General features: G+C 37.3%; 2 protein-coding genes across 4 annotated transcripts in view; both read right to left on the minus strand.

Moving 5' to 3' along the window:
* The window catches only part of kon (chondroitin sulfate proteoglycan 4-like protein), a 39,649-nt gene extending 35,322 nt beyond the window's left edge, over window positions 1-4,327 (minus strand). The window contains 3 exon segments of the mRNA XM_019051204.2: window positions 911-1,053; window positions 1,640-1,803; window positions 3,888-4,327. Coding sequence (XP_018906749.2) covers window positions 911-1,053; window positions 1,640-1,803; window positions 3,888-3,963 — 383 coding nt within the window. The 5' untranslated portion in view covers window positions 3,964-4,327.
* Window positions 4,328-6,976: 2,649 nt separating this feature from the next.
* LOC109036826 (uncharacterized) lies at window positions 6,977-21,427 on the minus strand. 3 transcript variants are annotated; one of them, XR_011900580.1, is made up of 9 exons: window positions 21,201-21,427; window positions 19,945-20,057; window positions 18,821-18,977; window positions 16,417-16,458; window positions 15,714-15,842; window positions 14,258-14,433; window positions 13,642-13,677; window positions 12,003-12,338; window positions 8,745-8,882 (listed from the first exon to the last, which is right to left on the minus strand). XR_011900580.1 is itself a non-coding variant. In XM_019051202.2 (8 exons), the coding sequence occupies exons 1-8, from the start codon at window positions 21,213-21,215 to the stop codon at window positions 8,756-8,758; spliced, it is 795 nt and encodes a 264-aa protein (XP_018906747.1). In that variant the 5' UTR covers window positions 21,216-21,427; the 3' UTR covers window positions 6,977-8,755. The 3 variants fall into 3 exon arrangements, 2 of the variants coding, with proteins under 2 accessions (XP_018906747.1, XP_018906748.1); XM_019051202.2 differs by lacking the exon at window positions 12,003-12,338 and having other exon boundaries at window positions 6,977-8,882; XM_019051203.2 differs by lacking the exons at window positions 12,003-12,338; window positions 16,417-16,458 and having other exon boundaries at window positions 6,977-8,882.
* Between the last annotated feature and the right edge of the window lie 303 nt (window positions 21,428-21,730).

Here is a 21,730-nt window from a genome sequence, read left to right on the forward strand (position 1 = left end):
CAAAGGAGCAAGCAGTGTCTTTTTTCATGTTAGTAAATTCAATAATGTTTCACGTCTGAGTAGATAACCATAAATTCTTCAAACTTTCAGGCTTCATTGATTTTTCTGAAAAATATTGAAGAATTTCTGTCTTCTCTTGTAATATGTTCATGGGGAAAAAAAGTCTGGAGAAGGACTCAAGTGTTTTCAAATACTTTGAGGTATCTTCAGTAACGACACTGCATTTATAGAGGCCCAAAAAAGATCTGATCAAGGGAAAATCGACTTCGGTAATTGATCGCATTTACTGTAAAGACACATGGTTCAATACTCGAGTGAGGTTGCATTGGCCACCCTGCATGCATAGTAGGAAGCAATGGAATATTTTTAAACCCGTCAGTCACTGCAGATCTCCTGAGTACAATTTTTCTAAGTGAAGAGAATTTGTCTAGTTATGAGAGGAATTCCCTTGCTTGGAGTGAAATACTTAAGTAGCTGTAACTGTGGAGAGAGAAAAATGATTGCCTGTTGTCAATTGAATGGGATCAGACTATGGTGTATCCTGAAAATATTATCTGAGGCGTTCGGCGAAATCTGATTCAGATGAACAGAATTTAATGGAACTTTTACCAATTTGCAGTAAACAGGGTGGCCACAGAGTTTAGAAAATGAAATTCCCTGACTTTTCCCTGATACATTATGGTAAAATTCGTTGACAATTGAACATATGCTAGATGGGTAAAAAGACATAAATTGGCGATAGTTTTCACACAATTAGTTGTTTGGAGCGTCAAGCCCATTGTAGAGAGCAAATATGGGTGACTCAACAAGTTTTCTCTAACACCTGTGTCATTTTTCCTGACACATTCAAGTTTTCTCTATCCAACCCTGAATTTAGGACCCCGAAATCTTCCAATAATACAGGACTTACTTGGTAACATGGATTTTATCGATTGTCAGTGTGATGTCAGCCTCCCTCCTTGAAACTGTGACATGATGCCACAACAGATCATTCAAGCGCAACCCTTTCGGTGAAGAGATTTCAGATTCACCAGCGCCCAAATTGATTCGAACCTGAAAAAGCCGGTAAGTTTGTTACAATTAAAACAAAATCATACCGCTGTTTTTTCGGAGAGTAACACAGGGTCTGAAGGAGGACGATAAAACACTTTTATTTTAATGTCCTACGAGGAGCAAAATAAAGCCCCCACAATACTTGTTCCCAGCGGACACATTAAACTTAAGTTTCCATGTTTATTATCCAAATGAATTAGCTTTTATTTAGGATTCTCTGTTCAAATTAGACAGGAATACAGAGATTTCTAATTCTTCCTTCAAATAAACTAAGCTTCTTCATTTTAAACCAAAATGAAGATTACTGTCACACAGCTGACAGTTGCTCCATGTAACTAACGTTCAACAAAAAAAAAAAACAACTTATTGGCTATGAATTTAGGAGAATAGGACTTTAAGTGTAGAGCGTAGATGATATTTTTGGACCATCTTGTACAGTCTTTGTGAATAGAGAAAAATGAAAACATGGTGAGTAAGCATAAAATAGACAAAGTTAGGAGCAAATTGCATGCACAGCTCAAACTGAATGTTTGGGAAATTAATCTAACTGGATGAAAAAACAATGAAGTGTAGAGACGGTGCGCACCTTCAGTTTTCCGGACTCAAGAATGATTAGACAGTAATCAGTTCTACCCGCAGCTAGGAAAAGCAGAGCATCAGAGCGTTTCGTCCTAAACTTGAGGGATAGTTCTGTTGTACTTTTTGCTTCTTGCAAAGGAACAGAGACATAGCTAGCACCATAAAATGAAGCTGAAACAAAATTTGAGGAAACACAGGTAATTCATACATTCCTTGAAAATCATGGATTTTGGCGTACTCAATTAGTCTTAATAACAGAAGAACTAAAATCTTCAAGAGTAAAGCACTACATAATACTAACTGACACAGCACTGAGAATCTCACTTGTTTCAACAGCGTGCCAAAAATTGAAATGTCTACCAGCACAACAAGACAACAAGATATAATATCCTGCATGGTTTGGTTAGAACTTGGTTTTGTAATGTCAACTAAATTCCATGTTCCAGCCAAAAAAGTGATGTTCCAACTTGGGTTTAAACATTGGGAACAAATATTGAGAAAACTTGAGCAGAGAGTAGCATTGGAGAAGGTGACAAGCTGAAGATACATTTACACAGCATGCTGAGCTGCTTGTCAGACCACCTGACATCGAGTAGAGTTGTCGATACTTAACGGACACTTCCGAAGTATCAATACTTGGCATCGGTACTCATTGATCCTCAGACACCAATATCGATGAAAACGATACTTAGTCTGATTTAGCCGAGGAATGCCTCTCTTTCTTTTGAAACAACTTCTCTCTCTTCTGTTTCACCTTCACGATGCACTGTGACAAACGACGGAGTTATCAGGTTTCTCAAGATGATTACTTTCGTTAAAAGTGTTGAAAGCTCAAATCAATAACAATAGTAAAGGGCTCATATTGGTTGACTAAGCACGTGCATGGGGGCGGTTTTGAGAGAAGCGTAAATCTGGTGGAATTAATAGGCCGACAGACTTACGCACACTCCAAATGCAGCAAAGCTTAGAAATATTATCTATACCTCAAAAGTATCAATACTTCAGCTCAATGTTCTGTACCGGTATCCATGCTTAGTGTTGACACCAGTATCGATACTTCCCCGAGTATTGACATCCCGAACTGACAGCCGCTGTAGACCATTCAACAAACCCTCCATCAAAGCACTCTCTATCCTCACTGTGGAACACTGACCACCAGTGCTCCCAGATCTCCGGCAAAATTTTTTTTTCCAGAATCTCCGGCATTCTATCATAAATCTCCAGGATATTCATGAAGTTTCCAGCATTTTGATAAAAAACTCCGGCTATTTTGTCAATTGGAGCTAGAAATTTATCTGCAGATTGTTTACCCCGTGACGTAGGTCGGTGCAACATGGCGTCGATATTCCAGCAAAATCCGGAATTCAAAATACTGAAAACAGATCATTATGTCCAATTTTTTCTGCTTGAATGAACTCTTGAAATAAATTCAAACACTTTACATGGAAAGACTTTCTCCATAAATTACACCATTTCCAAGAAAATCAATGATAAAAATCGTCTGTAACGACCTACGTCATCGAAGGAATAAGATGTCCGAAATACAAACACCTCCTTTTTTAATCTCTATGATCAATACCAACATTTGATCCGTTACACTGTCAATAGGTTATTACGATTAGATGCGATGCAGTCAGCAAACACATCTATTTTCACTAGTATTTCTCAAAAACAAGGTGTTTTTTAGAATCTCTGGCGTTTTCAAAAAGTTTCTGGCATTTCGGTAAAAAACTCCGGCTGTTTTTCAGAGGGTCTCCGGCATTTCATCTGGGAACACTGCCGACCACCTTTGATGGAGGGCTCACTGAGCTGTGGCCTGACAAGCAGCTCAGCATGCTTTGTGAGCTTGTCTTGGGGAATTATTACAGATCTAGGGAAAACGTCGACAACTAGCACTAAATCAGCATCCCTCGATGTGCATGTTAAGATGAGGCTTCGTGAGAATACAGCTCATATCTGACAAGGATCATGTCACAAAGTCAGTATTCACAGTTTGAGTATCAAACCAGGAAGCAGCTCAGTATATAAATCTGCATGGATTAAATTTTGCTCAAAGCAGGTAGACGGAGGTACCATCTTGAGTTCTGAGCAACAATCAGTAAATGAAGTCTGCCATGCACATGCTTCTTGTCCTAGATACTGGCAGAATGGTATTACCTATGATGAAACTGGAAATCGAAAGCTAGACATTACAAGTATCAAAGACACAATCATGACAGGTGAATTCTGAAAAATAGGCACAGTTAGTTGCATACCTGTTTCAGCACTACAGCAGAAGTTCAGGTAAAAAGAGATGAAATGCAGGCAAATTAGGGACGCCGATGACTTCATGATATCACAAGTAGGCGAAGACGTTAAAAGTTCTGCGGAAATTCAAGGCTTTCGGCGTCCTCTTATCATCTCGAGACATGATGGCTCACATGGGAAAGAGAACCTAGAAAAATTGAGGAGGCCACTTCAGAAACGATGATAACGAAGTGCGAATCCTTCCACAGAAAATCAATCGAAAATAGTTGTGCATTTTACCAGAGTTCGAAGAGATTGGGACGTACTTTCTGTTGATTGATCAAGCGGCAAGGAGAGGTGGAGGTGGAAAGCGGAAATCGACAATCAAATGCACTTGCACTTTTCCGAACTTTCCTTCCGGAAAACAAAATGGAGGGCACAGGGCACGGAGGGAAGGAAGACAAAGCTGAAAGCACTTCTGGCGGGAAAAAGGGGGACTCGCTCACACACACTCACGCAGACTCACTGACATGTTAATTCTTGAACGCTGCGTTGTCAGATTTTACGATTCACAAGATCAGAAAGTACAAAATCAATTTTGAAATGCCTCGCTTCAATAAATCACAACCCGCCCTTAAAATTTGAATGCGTCTTCGTCTCTTCCCCTAGTAGCAAAACCGTAGAAGGAAAAGATGAAGATTATGTACGAAATTTAATTTTTTTTAATATAACGCATGCATACGAAAGTGTTAAAAGCGAACATTTTAATGTAACCATAGTATAAAAAAAAAGTCATAATTTTCGTGAGCTTTTCGCAAACGTACTAAAAATCTTCTAATTCGCGAAAAGCTCACGAAAATGATGACTTTTTTCATATAATTGTTACATAAAAATGTTCACTTTTAACACTTTCGTATGCATGCGTTATATAAAAAAATAAAAAAATTGTGTATTAAAAAAATTACCTTATCTAGCCTTTATCATTTTTCATATATTATGGCCAGGTCTGAACTTTGATTTTTTTTTTATGAAAGCGTGAAGTACACGTTTTTTATGTAAAACTACCATTTAGATAACAGATATTTTTTTTTATACTTTTTTTAGAGAAACAAAAATTTGTTCTGCTACTGGGGTCGAATAATGAAACCAGCGATGTTCAGTTAAATTGAAATTTGTTGTAAGAAAATCCATTGGGCAATACTGCACTTCACCTCAAGATGACGCGAGATACTTCCTTTCAGGTCTTTTCCCCTTGCTTTACGAAACCGCAGCCGACTCGCTATTCTCCATCTTCAGGAAGATCCTTATCGCTTTCGAACACTTGGGTCACGACGATTCGAAACCGTCTTCCCGAGGAGGGAGGGAGTGACGAAGTCTTCACTCCCTCGTAATCTATTCCGGTGATTCGAAGGATGACATATCTCTCGCGTCTTTCTTAATTTAGCATCAAAACAAGCAGTCATAGCGGTCGGACAAATATTATTTCCGGCCGCTTCGCGTCACCCCGAGAGGGCAGATGGGCGATTCCTTGCATTTATCTTGCCATCGTATTTAATTTTAACTCGGAGCATTCGAGCCACGGGGGAGCGATAAAGTGAGAGCGAAGGGGTCGAAAAGTTATACTTACTATTTCACGTGAGAGCTCAGAGACTTGCGGTATCCACGCTTTCCGGCCGGGATTCTGATGACGCTAACTGCCGGTGAGAGAATATCTATGAGAGAATATGGTGTCGCATGCCGGTACAGGCAAGAGTGTTTGCGTTTGCGAACTCTTCGTACTTCGATAGATACTTGAATCGACGGAACTACCCACAGGGGCTGGAGAGTGGGAGAATGACATTATAGAAAAAAAAAAAAGGACGTGTTTGCATCTTGAGGTTTGTTTACCCTATGACGTACAGCCTGGCCAGCGAAATACGGAATTCGAAGTATGAAAAACGGACCATAATATCCGAATTTTTTGCTTAAATCAACTCATGATATAATTTCAAACACTTTTTGTAGAACAACTTTTTACCATAAATTACACCATTTCCAAGAAAATCGACGATAAACTCGTTGTACCAGCTTGTCATTTTGCGAATGCAGTGAAGCAGTTTGTACCCATGTACGACGGTTGGTATCTTCTGAGATTGAAGGGGATTGTTCAACGGCTCAAGTATATTTTGCATTGTCATACTTCGCGTCATTGCCTCACTGCTGCGAGCTGCGACTGTACAGCTAATTTATGCTCGTAAAATAGAACACAGATCTTTATGAAAGGGAAAAAAAGTGTGGCCCGAGCTGTATATTACAAGGAGGTAGATTAGTGCTAGGCCCACAGTTTTTTTTAAAGATTATAGAGCTTAAAATTTTTGACTATAATAGAAATGTTTGATCTTTTAGGCCTTGCTTTCCCTGCAAAATAGAATGGACCCACCACTATTGGACGTATTTCTATCAAACGGAACTATGAGCATTAAGACATGAGCCCTGAGACCCATAAGAATAGGGGCATCAGGGCTCACATCATTATGCACATAGTTACGTTTGATAGAAATACGTCCTATTATACCCCCTTGTCTTCTTAAAAGTTGAGGACCTATTTCTCCTCGTCAAAGAAATAAATAAGGGTTGATTATTCACAATTTCTTTTAAAAATTAAGAAACAGTGACACGATCTTAGCGACACCGGATATGAAAAGTGCCTTTTTTTCTATCCCTATCTTCATTACATTCAAGTTTACCTAGTAGGTAGGTTTAACGTTAAAGGAATTTGGGAAACAATACACAAGTGACAAGATTTTTTTCCAGCACACTGAGGAGTAGCCTGAATTGAACAGAATGGACACAATTAACAATTTGGAAAACAAAATAAGTTGCGGGGAGTTTTGAGCTTAACCAGCCACACAAGTTCTTGAACAAAAAAATATTTTAAATGAAAAAATAGATGCTGCGCTTTACCTCTGAAATTGAGTCTTACAGAGGAATAACACTTCAAACCTACTTCTCCTCTATTTGATCCTGATCTGACACAGTTATTGAATGCTTTTAAACTCAGACCAAGTTATTACGATAAGTAGGCATTCAAGTTTAGCCCTACAAATTGAAAAGGCTACAGATGAATGAAAAGCAAGACTTTAGGGTTGTATAAAAAATTTTATTATTAATTATACAATCTGAAATCTATTGAAAAATCATTGAAATCAGTTTAATGGAACAATAAACTGATTATCTGTTCTTTTTACCAAACAATGGATCACCGAAATGAGGTTCTTACATCATGACACAAAAATTCATCCCAGCCAAACATCGAAGTGAAGAGATTGAGAAACAGTCATGTCCCTCTTACCTAACTTTTAACTAAACTAGTGAACTTAAAGCAGATATTCCATATTTATTTTAAAGATGGAAGCAAGAGGAATCAGTGGTCAACTCAACGATCGGGGTGTAAATTAAAATATTGACTCTTTAATTATGGTTTATTGGTTACACCGGAAAGAACACTGATTAAATCAATATTTTGAGAGGAAGCATACATTCATTACTAAATATTAACCAAAAGTTTTCAAAAACTAGCTGAAGGGACAGATATCCTCTAAAATTTCAGTGATTTTCTTCAAGCGATTGGTGAGAATCACAAAAATCTGTCTCCTGAGTCACAATAATTGTCAGTGGCAATTTCAAAACAAAGCAATAGACTACATAACTCTTCTGCAAGACGTCGATTTTATTGCGAGAGCCGAAAGAAAAATAAAGTCACCAGATAGCAGAAGAAACAAGAAAGAGGGAGGGAAGTCGGACAGTATACCAGGATAACTTGTGAAATGAAATGAAGTCAATATCACATTCAGAAAAAAAGTAACAAACGAAATAACTCCAGATGACTGATCCAACTTCACTGAGTCATCTTAAGGACTAAGTATACAAGGATAAAAACACAGGACTTGAGGTTACCTATGAGTTTATCAAAACAGATAATAATATCTTCCACGACCATAAAAAACCTTTTGATATTGTTTTGTTCTTTTTTTAAAGATATAAAAACTAAAAAGCAGGGGGATTGAACAAGAATACTTGTATTAAAACTAACGATTTGACGATGTCACAGAGCGAGAGATGAGAGTAAAATGTTTGCCGGGCATTGCAGAAACAGCATAAGCAACGTTACAGTTGCGGAGTCACTAACATTGGCAAGAAGTAAAAGAATACTAATTGCTCACGGCGATGAGCACAACCATCTACTTGATGAAAACCAGCCCGGGTAAATAATGATAGCTAGGAAATTCCTCTTTTCAGATATCAGGAGTTGTAGAGAAAACTATAAAAACAATGCATGCTACAGAGCATACAGCATCAAAGTGTTGAAGAGGTTGTAAAGAAAATAAACTAAAAATCTAATCTAATGTTTACATAAAAAAGGTGGGAGCCGATGAACCAAAAAATTCATGAGCTCCAGAAATACATTTTATAAAAATTGGCGAAATCAAAAGGAATTTAGATTGCAGTGCTCTGTTGAATTTCATACTAGAGCAATTAAATGTTGAATGATTGACGAGGATAGACAATTAATATTTCCTGGCTTTCAAAACCAAATTGGACACATAATGGCTAAAAAATCTTTGATGCAGATTGGGGAGGAGGAGAAAGAACATCATCGAGAATCTAGCGGAAAAGATGAATTTTAAGAATTTTATAAACCTTCAGTAGAGGAATTCCAGGGATGTTGATTGTTTCACCTTTAATTTTAGATATGGCTAGCTTCTGTGCCATCAAGTGAGTCATTTCAAAAATTCAGAGGTTTCCGTAGAGATAAAATGGCCGGTTTTGCAAACTTAAGTAAAAATGTTAAAAAAAAAGAAACTACTTTTAAATCAAACAAAACTGTGGAGAATCGGAGAGGTTGTCAACTTGGGTGCTAACGTGAGTACGAGCGAGATCTCGAGTGTCGTCGACGCCTGTCGTAATACGGAGAACGGGATCGTCTGCCTCCACCATAGCCGCCGCCGCCACCGCCATAGCGTCTTCCACCTCCGTTGTAGTAACTGCAAAGCAACCGAAATCAGATTACTTGCGGAGAGCCGTTTCACGTTTTGCCCATCACATAAGAAATTCGACTTCAGAAGAAGGTTATCACACATCCTACACGAGGAGCCTCAATGATGGAATTCCTATAAAGCTCTACAATGGACCCCTGGACAAGGTGGAAATGTAAGCATTCTTAAAGTTTCCTGACAAAAGTTTAACGTAGAAAACGATTCCTACGACAAAAATAATTGAAATCGACTCCTAACTAAGATATTGGCGTTTTTATTCAGCATTGGTTTTACATTTGGAATTCCCTGCTTCCAAGAACGAAATGGGCTACTTGAATCAAAACTCGCACTACAATGGTTGTGGCAGGCTTCTCAATCAAGCAATGTTTTTTCCTTGCCTTGTGCTGCTCAAAATGGTGACAACATGCAACAGCTGAGCAGAGGCACTGAGAAATAAGTTTCCATACTTTCATACCGCAGCGATCGTTATGGGAGTACTTAGCGAGCGATTTGACTCAAGGAGACTTTTGTTTTTTTATGAGCGGGAGGTTTGAATTTACACATCTAAAAACGTTAAGTATTTCAGTTAAGAGTTACTGTCAGTATCTTCTGTTGCACGAATTGAGTCCTACGCAAAAATTTGATGAAAACGTGTCAGAGTGCTTGAATGCACACTTTGTCCAATGGTCCATTTACATAGTAACCAATTGATTCAACATAAAATTTTACAAGAAACACAGCACTGCCTTTGATTTAATTCAAAATCTACTTTCACGCTCACTAGAAGCTCATGGTTGAATTGAGTGTAATATGAGAAATAAATAAAGTTGATTAAAATGTTTTTTTCTAATAACTTTTTGTCTAAACTCCAGCTAGGCTCAACATTTCTGATAGCGCTGTGCGAATAGTGAACTTTTCAAACAAAGCGAATAGCAAATAAATTAAGTGAATTATTCACAACTACGAATAATTTAAGTTAACTATTCACAACTACAAATAGTAATACGAATAATTTAAAATGACTTTTAAAGTGCGAAAATTAGCAAATATTACAAAAACCGACAAATAAGTGTGATAAATTGTTGAAAAAATTTTCTATTCCCTCATACACCTGCACAGAAAACAATGAAACGCTATGGTAGCAGCCTAGGCTGTTAAGAATGTGCTTGAAAATCCCTGGATGCTGGCTTGACTGTCCCTGCAGTTATTTATGCAATCCCAGGACTTAAAGTTAAGTGCGCGGGCAGTCAAGCTAACATCTAAGGATCACCAGACACATTTTTAGTATTTTATTTTTTTTTGGTGCAGATGAAAATGTGTTTATGAACATTTATGAAGGCGCGAATAATCGAAAATTTGTTATTCGCGACAGTCAAATAGTTCATGAGTCAGCCGAAGCGACTATTCGCGATTTCCAGATAATTGCACAGCCCTAATTTCTAAGCATTTCTAGGGTCAAAGTGTTCATCAAACACTTCTTCGTGCATTGGTCCCAATATTTCAGATACGAGTTTTTGGTGTTGAAGTCCCTTTTCTTGTACACAATCAAATAAACAAAACACGATGCAGTTACAGAAGAGGACTTTTCATAGTTCAACAATTAGTAGCAACTGCGACCTCGACTTTGAGAGCTTCTCATCAGCTTAGGAAAGGAGTAAAAAAATATGACCAACGGCACTATCTGATTTTTTGTAAAATGTTATGAAAAATTACTGGACTGAATCCCAAATTCCAAGACATCACCATTTCCTTGAAAAGCCTTTTTTATGCATACAGCCATAGAGGCTCCATGTGCTCCACTTATTTGAAGAGTTAAAAAGTTCAAATTGGACAAAATCAATGACTACTTTAACATTATTAGAACATTAAAATTCCAAGGAAATTGATAGGAATAAACCCCACAAAAAATATAATATTATTGACTAAATAAGACGGTCACAAACTAAAAGATATCGTACATTTCAGAAGCTTCTCAGCGAAACAAATTTATACTTTTGCTACACTGAAACTTCCAAGAGGACCAATGTAGTCATATTTCATCAGCATTTTATGCTGATTCAAAGCCACTGTCACTTCTACTAAACTAATGACGATGACCTTTCTGTAGCCACTGTTACTTAAAAGTAAAATTAAAATAAATAGAGCGACTGAGCGAGACAGGTAAAAGCAATGCATCTATTGCACGCAAGAGAAACAGCCAAATAAATATACTTTCTGCGGGTAAAATTGCATTAACATAATGTTGGGTACGTCAAAAAAGTCTGAAATCTTTTCCTCATCGTGCAATCTGCGTAGTTTGTAACACGCTTTTCCAAGTTTCCGGCATCTGCAGGCAGTTTTTCTTTGTGGCCGGCAGTCAGGTTTGCACAGGCAGAGGAGTGAGAAAAACTAATCTGAGTAAACAGACGATTTCACAAACTTTTCCTTTTGTATGATTTCAATTTTGCAAAAACAAAAGCTTTGAATCAATTGAAATTGTATACATGGAGAGGTTACAAAAGTTCATGAGACTGTTTGTTTTTTATGGGTTAGGTCTCTCTCCGGGCAAACCTGGATACAGGCCATCTAGAAAACTGCTCGCATACGTGGTAGTTTCGAAAAAGTGTGTTACAAACTACTCAGATAGTGCGCTAAGGAGTGGATTTTGGACTTTTCTGATGTGCTCAACGTTATTTTCGTCTGAGTTTACCCTAAGACAACATATTCAGTTGGCATGCAACAGACCCAATCCTTCCAATTTGATTAGGTCGTGGAGACCATATTTTTTGTTTCAACACAGAGACACCAGACTTCCTCCCCATATGACACTAGACCATATTCCCTATCTCCTGTAACGCAAGTCATAAGGTAACAACATCCCATTTGCCAAATTGCAAGTCCTATTATGATGCAAGCCTTTGCCAGTGTCTCAAAAAATTACAAAAATGTCAGGTAAAGATGACATCTACTATAGATTTGGGAGTAGGTTGGATGCTGATGCAATGGTACTGATTTCAGTTAAGGTTCCTCTATATGATACTTTAATTGTTTAACCATCAAGTTAAAGTCACCCTCTCAATAAAAAGCGCCCTTTTACGATCAGGGACATTCACAAGGAGCTGAAAAAAAGTACTCGTGTAAAAACATTACCTTCTGCTTTTCTTTCTTTCATTTATAACTTCATGACTTGGGTTATTTTAGCACTTCTATTAGGGCAACAGCCGGTTTTGAATTCTTAGAGACGAGACGAAACAACAAAGAGTTTGAAACACGCAAGTTAACTGAAACCTTCATCCCGGTAAATAACTCAACCGCTGAGCTTTGATTTTCCCCATGTCCAACAAGGCGTGCTTGACATGCACTTTAAACTTGAGGAGCCGCAAGGGAGCTTCATAAAGCTCCAAGAATTTCAACTTCTAAATACTTCTAAATCTTCAAAAATTTCAATAAATAAGTAACTGTTGTGAGACTTTAAGCCGAAACATCCTGCAAAAAAGTTCAATGTATTCAGAAAAAGTTTCCGACTCAAAATCTTTAGGTGTATTCAATCACAAAAATAAAAACATTCAGTGGATGGAATAGATATAGCATGATGCATCATATAGAACTAACTGCTGTGTCTGAGCTTCTCTCAGTTCAAATAGATTTGTCTGAATATTAATAGGATTTCATCAAGCTCTGTCGAATGAATAACCAGGCTTTAGAGAATGCTGAATAATGAACAGTGAATGGGGGATTGGTAAATGGCATCATAATTAATGATACTACCTCCAATCACCATGGTTAAGATCATAGCAAAGCCATTTCAATTCATCCAGTTTTTTGACCGAATTACCATCACCACTTACAAAATATCAACCGATAGATCAAAATTTTGTAACAGAAAAAACATGCATTCGGTCCCCGAAGATGTCGAATTAACAATGTTAAAAATTTAAGAGGGATCATGAAATGATGCATGAGGGTGAGGCAATGGTACCAATACCTGGAGGAGGAACTAAAACAGGTGACTTCTGACGAAAGGCTGGGTCTTTGTTTTAATAATGTTCCTTACATGATTAGAAGTTTTTGGGACCGAGATCGAAGAGTTTTGATGAATAGAATGAAAGGATTTCAAAAACAATTTTGGGACCTCCGGAAACTTTTTGAGGACTTTAAAACGGTTGGTAGAGGACAGAAACAGGGTGATTAGGTATCTAGGATTTTGAAAGTCTTGAGCCTCCAAGATTTCTAAATAAAAAATTTCTTGTGTGGACATGGAAACATTTTATGTCAAAATAATTTTTGGCGCCAAGTTCTTTTCGATGAAATTGTGCAAAATATACGAACGTAGAGACAGAAAGTGCTATTCATTAATGTAAGTATGATCAACGGATGAAAGATTTTAAAGAGAGAGTAATCTCAAATTCTCTGATCTTTTAATTGGCTTGTGTTCCTAATAGGAATAATTTAAATTCTGAATGTATGGCACAAACATTTTTTTTACAGTTCAAACATGAGGTTTTCTGGCTTTTGATTGCATCATAAAATTCAATTAAAGCCTTACCTAGGTCAAGAAGTGACTTCAAAATAACTATTAACCATGAATAATTTTAATAAAGATAGTATTAAACAGCCACCAACATTGAGATTAAGAATAAGTGCATAGAGTCAAACTTTAGCAGGGCTTGCTCTTTTGCCCCAGAAAATCAGAAAATTAAGTGTGCTGTGCTGGAAATCAAATAATGTTACTCACCAATTTCATGTTAGAGAGTAAAATTCACAAAAGAGAAACCATAAAATTACTTACCCATCATTGAAACCCCTTCTGCGACCAGAGCTGCGGCTGAAAGAAAATTAAAAGCATGTTAATACTGTGAGAAAAAGAATTTGATAGATGCATGATAAATAAAAGCAAATATATGAGCAGAAAAATCTGAATATTTAGCCAGCGCCAAATTTCTTTGTCTTCCGTGCAGGGTCCTTTGTGAGTAGAATAAAGCAGTTTTGAGAGAAATGAATTTTGGGGGGATTTTATCTGTTGAACTCAGGCATAATAATGTTGGATTAAACTGCAACATTTTTTACACCCTTTACAGCTATAAAAATAAACTTGACTGCTCCTAACTTATTTTTAGGGTATTAGAGTAAGTTTGAGATCAATAATTCAATTTCAAATTTTCCAATCCAAGTTGCGAATAATTGCTTTCCCCTAAAATTTTTGACCATGCAATAGGGTCTTTTATCCCTTGAACAGTCGCATTTTGATGGAAAAATATAGAGTTTAAGGATGCCGGAAACCCTACTTCACTTTATTGCCAAGACAGTTGTTGATTTTGAAAATATGAGTTGAGCGAATCTTAAAAAGATGTATCATTTTAATATGGGACACTGATTGAAAAAAAACTGAGTAGAAAAAAACTTACTATGATGGCTTGCCCATGTACATTCCGGGCGTGGGTGTATGAGCTCGTTCGGTGATCGAAAAATCTACACGAATACGACGTCCGTCAACATCCATATCAGAGCACTCCTCTTTTGCGGCTTTTGCATCCTCATAGTTTTTAAAATACACAAAACAGAAACCACGTGAGCGCCGAGTCTAGATGGAATAAAAAGAGTCAATCAACAAAAAAACTACGAAGAAAAGTGAAAGGAGGAGTATCGATAAGGGCTGTTTTTGGGCCCACCCTGAATTTCCTCGACTCAATAAGTTTTTGCTCATGGAAGGTCTATATTTTATAAAATGCACTATGATTTGGTCATTTTAGGTCCATTCATCGTTCTGATACTGGCCTTAACTTAGGTCTGAGGGCCGATTTTGGCAACAAATGCAGGTCTAGCAAGTTTGCGGTCGAATGCTGAAAAATATGCTTTTTTTCGCCAAAATCTGCTGTCAGACCCATGTTTAGGCCAGTGTTAGGCCTAAAGAGAGACCAAAAATGACTAAATTATGATACATCTCACAATATATAGACCCTCAAGGAGTAAAACATTGTGAAGTTACCATATTTGGTCCTTAAAAATTAAATTTCAATACATTTCGCTGCACAGCACAGAATCCCTGAAAATTAGAAAATATTTTGTTGTGCCTAGTGATAACATCAAATTATGCACGAAATGGCTATCAAACCGTAAGTGGCCATTGTAAAATTCAACCTAAAAAGAGTTATTATTAACTCAATCACTGCGTCTGAAGACCTCAAGAGAAAAAAAAAATATCTGACTGAAAAGTTTTCAGAGATCAAAATGGAAAAAATTAGTTAAAATTCTTAAATAACGATATGCTGACTTGCATAAGATTAAATGCAATTGTCATTGTTAATTTGAAAACTGACCTTCAGAGTGAGTTCCAGTTTTTCTTTTCGAAGTTATAATTTTTTAAAATCAATCTTCCAAATTGCGAAGGAAAAGTTAAAAATTATGTTTCCCAGGAAAAGTTCTAACACTTTCCGGTTATTGTTGATATGCACATGGCAAGTTTTTCCTTGATTTTGCTAAATTGTGTAGGTTTTTCAGCCTTACAGGGCATCTGGATGACTTTGATACCTTCTAATACTAGGTTCTTTCAACACCAATTCTAAAAACTTCAGACACAACCTGAAATTGGAGGTTTTATTTTCCTCCCTTCATTTTTTTGGCTCAAATTTAAAATTCCACGTTCAACGGAGCCTAATGAACAAGCAATTAACAAAAAATTAATAAACTATCACAGGGTAATAACTGTTGAGTAAATCTGGGTGCGTTGTTCTGTTTTGCTTGTTGCTTTTGTACAAACTTTCTTATGTCTAGTTATTGGGGTTTCTCCCATTCATACTGAAATAAAAAATAAATAAATATGCAGCAGATCAGGGTGCGCAAAGAAAGAGAGAATTAGCTAACCTGAGCATCCACAATGACCTGGACACGCTCAAGGGAGCCATACTTTGAGAAAATATCATAAATTTGATCTTCAGTAGTATGGATACTCAAACCAAACACACCAAGGCACCGGTTAGGTTTTGGACGATCCTGTAACAAAAAAGAGTCAATAATGAAATACACGGAAGGAGTTATAGATAAATGAAAGAGAAAAAAATAAATGTTCAGAGTAATTTTGGACTGGTTTGTCTTCTTTAACCGATAAAACACAACTGAAATAGGCCAGTTCAAGTACTGATTGATCACTATTCTGGGTTACTTCTTTGGTCTCAGTAAATCCCTGCATGAAGTCTAGACTTTTCTCTCTGAAAATGAGACATGATTACATGCTAGAAACAAAATATAAACAATCAAATTATGACAAAGGGAAACGTATCAACAATTAAATACCTATCAATATACCTCCATTTGTCTCTGCATTAAAGAAGCGACATTTTTGAACTAGATCGTTGGATAATTTAGTGCAGTGAAGAAATCAATTTATCCTTTTCTTAAGATTTCCTCTTAATCCTAATTTAAAACAGTATTTTTGCAGGAGATACTTGTTTCATCATCCCTCAAAACTATCTAATTTCATCTTAGTGAGACAAGAGAAAGCTCCTTGAAAGATTTAAATAAAAAAAAAAAGAGCCATTATGAAAAGACCAGAAAAATTTAGACTCACTCTGCTTCCCATGTAACGTCTTTTGTAACCGCGGTCTGGACTCTGCAAAATTTAATAGCAGGATTAATAAAAGAAGAGAAAATTTTTATTATTTAAAAATAATCTTCTGCTCTTTTCTTTCCAACTCCTAACTTGATTTGCAATTTCCAACCTGTCGATACATACTATCCATCTATAAAAAAATCCCATTATTATCATTGTCTGCTTTAATTTCTTACGCTAGATGACTTAAAGAGCAACGACTGACGTAGTACACATTTTTATTCATTCAGCAAAGCAGTTTCTTTGGTTTCATCAGGTTTACCTTCAGTTTTCTGACTATATCTATATCTCTTATCTGTATGTATAGTTCAGGGCCAAAGAAACTTAAGTATCAATTTTTGATGAATCTAGTGCGTTTAATATGAATTGTGTTATTGATACAAAAGTACCTACTCAGTCATTGATACAAGAGTATCTACTTAAGAGTGTTTCATGAACATTTTAAGGTATATAATGCCTAAAATGTCAAAGCTACCAAATGAAATGGTGATAAGAAGTTCAATCCTGAAACCGTAGTTCTGAGAAAAAGCTGTTTAAACTTATCATTAGTCATCTTCAGAGCATATAGGCACCAAATGGGTCCGTTGCACGCAAAAGATACAGCCAACTAAATACACTTCCTAAGGGGAAATTCGCTAGTATATCTTGTTAGGCACATCAAAAAAGTCTGAAATCCACTCCTCTGCGCAATCTGCATAGTAGGGAAATTTAAAATTTACCGCTTTTTCAAATTTACCGCGTGCACGGGCATCCGGTAGTTAGGTTTGCCTAGAGAGAGGCCTAACCTAAATAATCAAACAATCTTGGAGACTGTTTTTAACTCACCTTGAGTAAGATTTCAATTGAATCAAATCTTTGGTTTTCGCAGAATAAAATGGAGTCATACACTTAAAAACGATTGAAATCAAACGATAGAAAAAGTTGGTGAAATCGTTTGTTTACTCGGGTAAGTTTTATGTACTCCTCTGCCTGTGCAAACTTGGTCCGCAGTGACTGAGAAAACTGCCCGCAGACGCAGGAAACTTGGAAAAGCATGATACAAACTAAGAAGATTGTGCACTAAAGAATGGACTTCGGACTTTTCTGACGTGCCCAACGTGATTTTAGTGCAATGGAGATGTTGCATGTGTGAGGAATTTGCGATTTGACTGTTGATTCTTATGTAAAAGTTGGCGAGAAATACGATGGTGCCACTGGTTTTCTCTGAAACCAACTCCCAAGCTCAAAAAAAGCTCTCAAGTTGAGGCCAAAATGGAGGGGATATCCCCTGCTATCCTGAGAGTCCACCTCTACATCAAAGCGAACTCTCCATGCAAAGATAGGGAGCAAGTACATTAGCAGGGTTACCGTGTTATCAGTTTTAGAGTCCCCAAATAAAGTGGCAGCCCTGTCAATGTATTTGCTCCCTATCATTGCATGGAGAGTTTGTCTTGATGTAGACGTGGACTCTCAGAATAGCAAGGGATATCCCCTCCATTTTGGCCTCAACTTGAGAGCTTTTTTCGAGCTTGGGAGTTGATTTCAGAGAGAACCAGTGGCACCATCGAGTTTCTTGCGAACTTTTACGTAAGAATCAACAGTTAAATCGCAAATTCCTCACACATGCAACATCTCTATTGAAACTGTAAAGGGTATATTGATTTGGCTATACCTCTTGCAAGCGACAGGCCCATGACAATGCAATTTCACACCCTTCATTAGCACAAAAAGGTGCTAAGCTGCTCGCAAGTTATTGTTCAGGACACCTGAAAGTTTTCCATTGAAACCTCAATACTGCCGCGCTAAGTAAAAACGCCATATGGGCATTCAAATGTTGCAAAATTTCCTCTCGAAAAGTATTTATTTTTGAAGAAAGTTAGGAATATTTTTTATTGATATTTTCAGACTTTTTAGATTCAATTACGGACAAAATCCACTGAAAAATTGTGAGAGTAATGTTCACAAATTTTCCTTGAAATTCGTGATTTGTCAAAGGAAATTTGGCGACGCTTGATGGGTCATACAGCGTGTTTCCTTAGCATGGGAGAGTACTGAATATTTTGTCTCTGTGGACTGTGGTCCTTTCTCCTAGGGACAGTCACATTTAAGTGCAGATACAGGGCAATCCAAAATTCCCACACAACCTAGAGGGTTCTTGCCATTTTCTCAAGGTGGTCCCTTTAGAGTTTTAGGAGTTCCCAAAAGTCGTTTCTTGTGACCTAGGAGAACTCAAAAAATTGCAAATCCCTGTCTCAATTTGTTTTAGAGTTCTTGGGGTGATGCCTGGTACTAGTGGTGTGGAATTTTGGGATCACCCAGTGTATTGATGAAAATAGGGGAAAAAATGAATTATAAGGAATTGAAAAATTGTAACAAAACTGACCCTTCTCCTGCGTCGTGAGTGCCTTGGGCTTCTTGAATGTGACCTGGAGTCTCGTCCATAGGAACGTGACCGAGAGCGAGAGATGGAGCGTGAACGAGAGCGAGACATGCTACGCCCGTAAGATCTTCTGGAACTATTGATATGAGGAGAAGGGGATCTGAAAAAACATGGGTTGAAGTGTGTTATTAGAGCTATGAAAAGAAAGATGGCTTTCATGTGATTGTTCCAAAAATGGACATCATTTTGCAATTGGGGACTACAATTTCTGGCTCGATTTGCCAACGATGTATGTTTATTTATTTATTTTATTATTATTACAAAACAAAATTACAATATGTACCAATCGTTTTCCTACATACATATGTTTCCACGGATAGGCCAGCAATTGAAGTTCCTACTTGCAAAATGGAGACCAAATAACGGTGAGCAGGCATAGATGGAAAGTCTAAAATCCATCTTTAATCTCAAGACTTCTGAGGAAACATTACGCATTTTGGAGCTTTGAAGAACTTACCGCTTGGGGTGACACTCATCATGGAGTTTATTTGTCATGAATGCATCTTATTGTACTGTGTAGAGTATGGAAGTAAAATAAAAAAGTTTAGGATCAGGGTGTCAACCAGTTATACAAAACCAAAATTGGGGACTTTTTCCCTGAAATAGTAAGAGAGAGGGAGCTAGTTAGAGCGTTGAAATGTGTATTTTGTACGGCTAATTTGACAAGTCATGTTGAGCCAATGAAAACAGACGAAAAACCAAGCAACACTGCAGTTACTTTATTCCTGGTTACACCACACCGCCACGACTGGCAGGAAAATTTAAAAATGTAGGTGTTTAGGACAATTTTTGTCATTTTTTGGGGACCTGAACGAGAAAATTGGGGACTTTTGGGGATATCAGGGACACCATTCCAAAAACAGGGATAATCGGGGACATTGGGAACTTTTGGGGACCGGTAGACACCCTGATGATTGACTGCTGAACAGATTTAGAAATCGAGCATCATAAAACAAAATGTATTTTAATTAAATAATCGTTGAAAAGACCACACGGACACTGGATTCAACACTGGCTCTACCACAGGGGAGAAACAAGAAAACCTCAAAGATCGCACTTCTACTTACTTTGACTTAGAGTAGGCAGAACTAGGGGTGCGGCTTTTATCACGCGGAGGGGGCGAGTCTTCCCTTACTATTCTTTTCTCCTCTTCATCTTCACGTCCATAACTTCGGTTGCTCTACAACATGTAAATAAACTTAGTTAGGATGACAAAAGAGACTGAAAACAACAATCATCTACAGGCGATCAGAGCATTCTCATGATCCTTGTCCATTTCCGGCCGTATAATATGTGTTTCTTTGTTAATTCCTTAGACATTCACTTTTAGGCAAAATCCTTCTTTGTCAAAGGAGACAACTGAGACACAAAAAAGTCTGGATGCAGTAAGTGATTATTAACTATAATCCGGTCCTAAGAGTTTAGGGTGTATTTTGATTGCGACACCGCTGCTTATTTAACAATATTCACTGGAAAAAGAAATGGTGTCCTAAACTGGGCCTTAGTACAAGCAAAATGAGAGATAGCCTTTATAATTGGTTTTAAATTAATGACTGTTTTCGAACCAAATGCATCCATACCACTCAAAGGTGGGCAACTAAAAGAAAACTCTACCACTCTTACCTCTAAAGACTAAATTAAACTCTTCGAATATATTATATTCTACATAAGTAGTAGGATTCCACTGAACCTACATGGTGAGCTGGTTTCCTAGGGAACGATAGTTATTATGATGCCATTAAATCTGAGATTATTAAAGGCACATAAGTTACCAACTTCAATTCTGCCTTGGTTACGATTAGAACAGGCACAAAATCAATTGAACATTGGACATGACTCCGCATATTCAAGACAACTTGACAAACTGACGGACATCTCATGGATAGGACCAGCTAGCACATACACAAACTTAAGGACTTGGAGGTCCCTCACACAGGAGATTAATACAGTAGATAATAATGCATGCATGAAACAGTTGTGATTTCGATATTAAATTCAGACATTCAAGAGATCTGAAAATGACATGAGATGAAAAGCATGGAGGGAAATTGCTGCGACGTTCTATGATTCCCTGAGCCAGACATAGGAGAGGCCTTGAGTAAGATTAACAATCTTCAGTTGAGTCATGACTCATCGGTATTGAAGTTTCACCTCCGCTTTTCTCTCAAATTGGGATAAGGATAATACATATACTGAAAAGGCTAAGGATTAAAATGAGACTCATTGTAGTTGATGTTCCGCCGTTAACGGCAGACGGCAGATGCCGGCGTCACGTTGAACGGGGACCAAACAAAGAAATTTGGAGAGTAAATGGCGCAATTACCTCGTTATCACTCATTATTTCAAATCAGCATTAAAACACCACAAAATATTAAGCGTATGAATAAGGATGAATGCAAATCACGCTTCCCGTAGGCGAAACTATTCTCGGCACGCTGAAAAGTTCCCAAAATTTCAACTTCCGAAAATTTTAGGTTAACGAAATGAGGCATGGAGCGGAATAAATAAACACTGCTTGAGTCCAAAGCTGTTCTGTCACGCTTTATTTTCAATAATACGTACAATCAATTATAAGAGCGACCAAATAAATCGTACTTTAATTTCATGAAATAAATCAATGTATTTTAAGTCTTTTAAAAGAAGATTCAGATTTCTTTAAAGGCTTTTCACGAATGTTTCTGCTTGGAATTAAGCTTGACCTTGAATATTTTTACCGCGGTACTTTGGCATGAAATCGACGTTGCCACATATATTACCGATCAAAGTAAAGTCACGCTTATTTTAATCGTGCTTTTTTCAATTTCTTCAGTCTACGACAACCTTGCAAAAAAGCTCATAAAGTTGACGATAGTA

The sequence above is a fragment of the Bemisia tabaci genome, chromosome 9 (genome assembly GCF_918797505.1).
Source record: "Bemisia tabaci chromosome 9, PGI_BMITA_v3".
Classification (NCBI taxonomy): Eukaryota; Metazoa; Arthropoda; class Insecta; order Hemiptera; family Aleyrodidae; genus Bemisia; species Bemisia tabaci.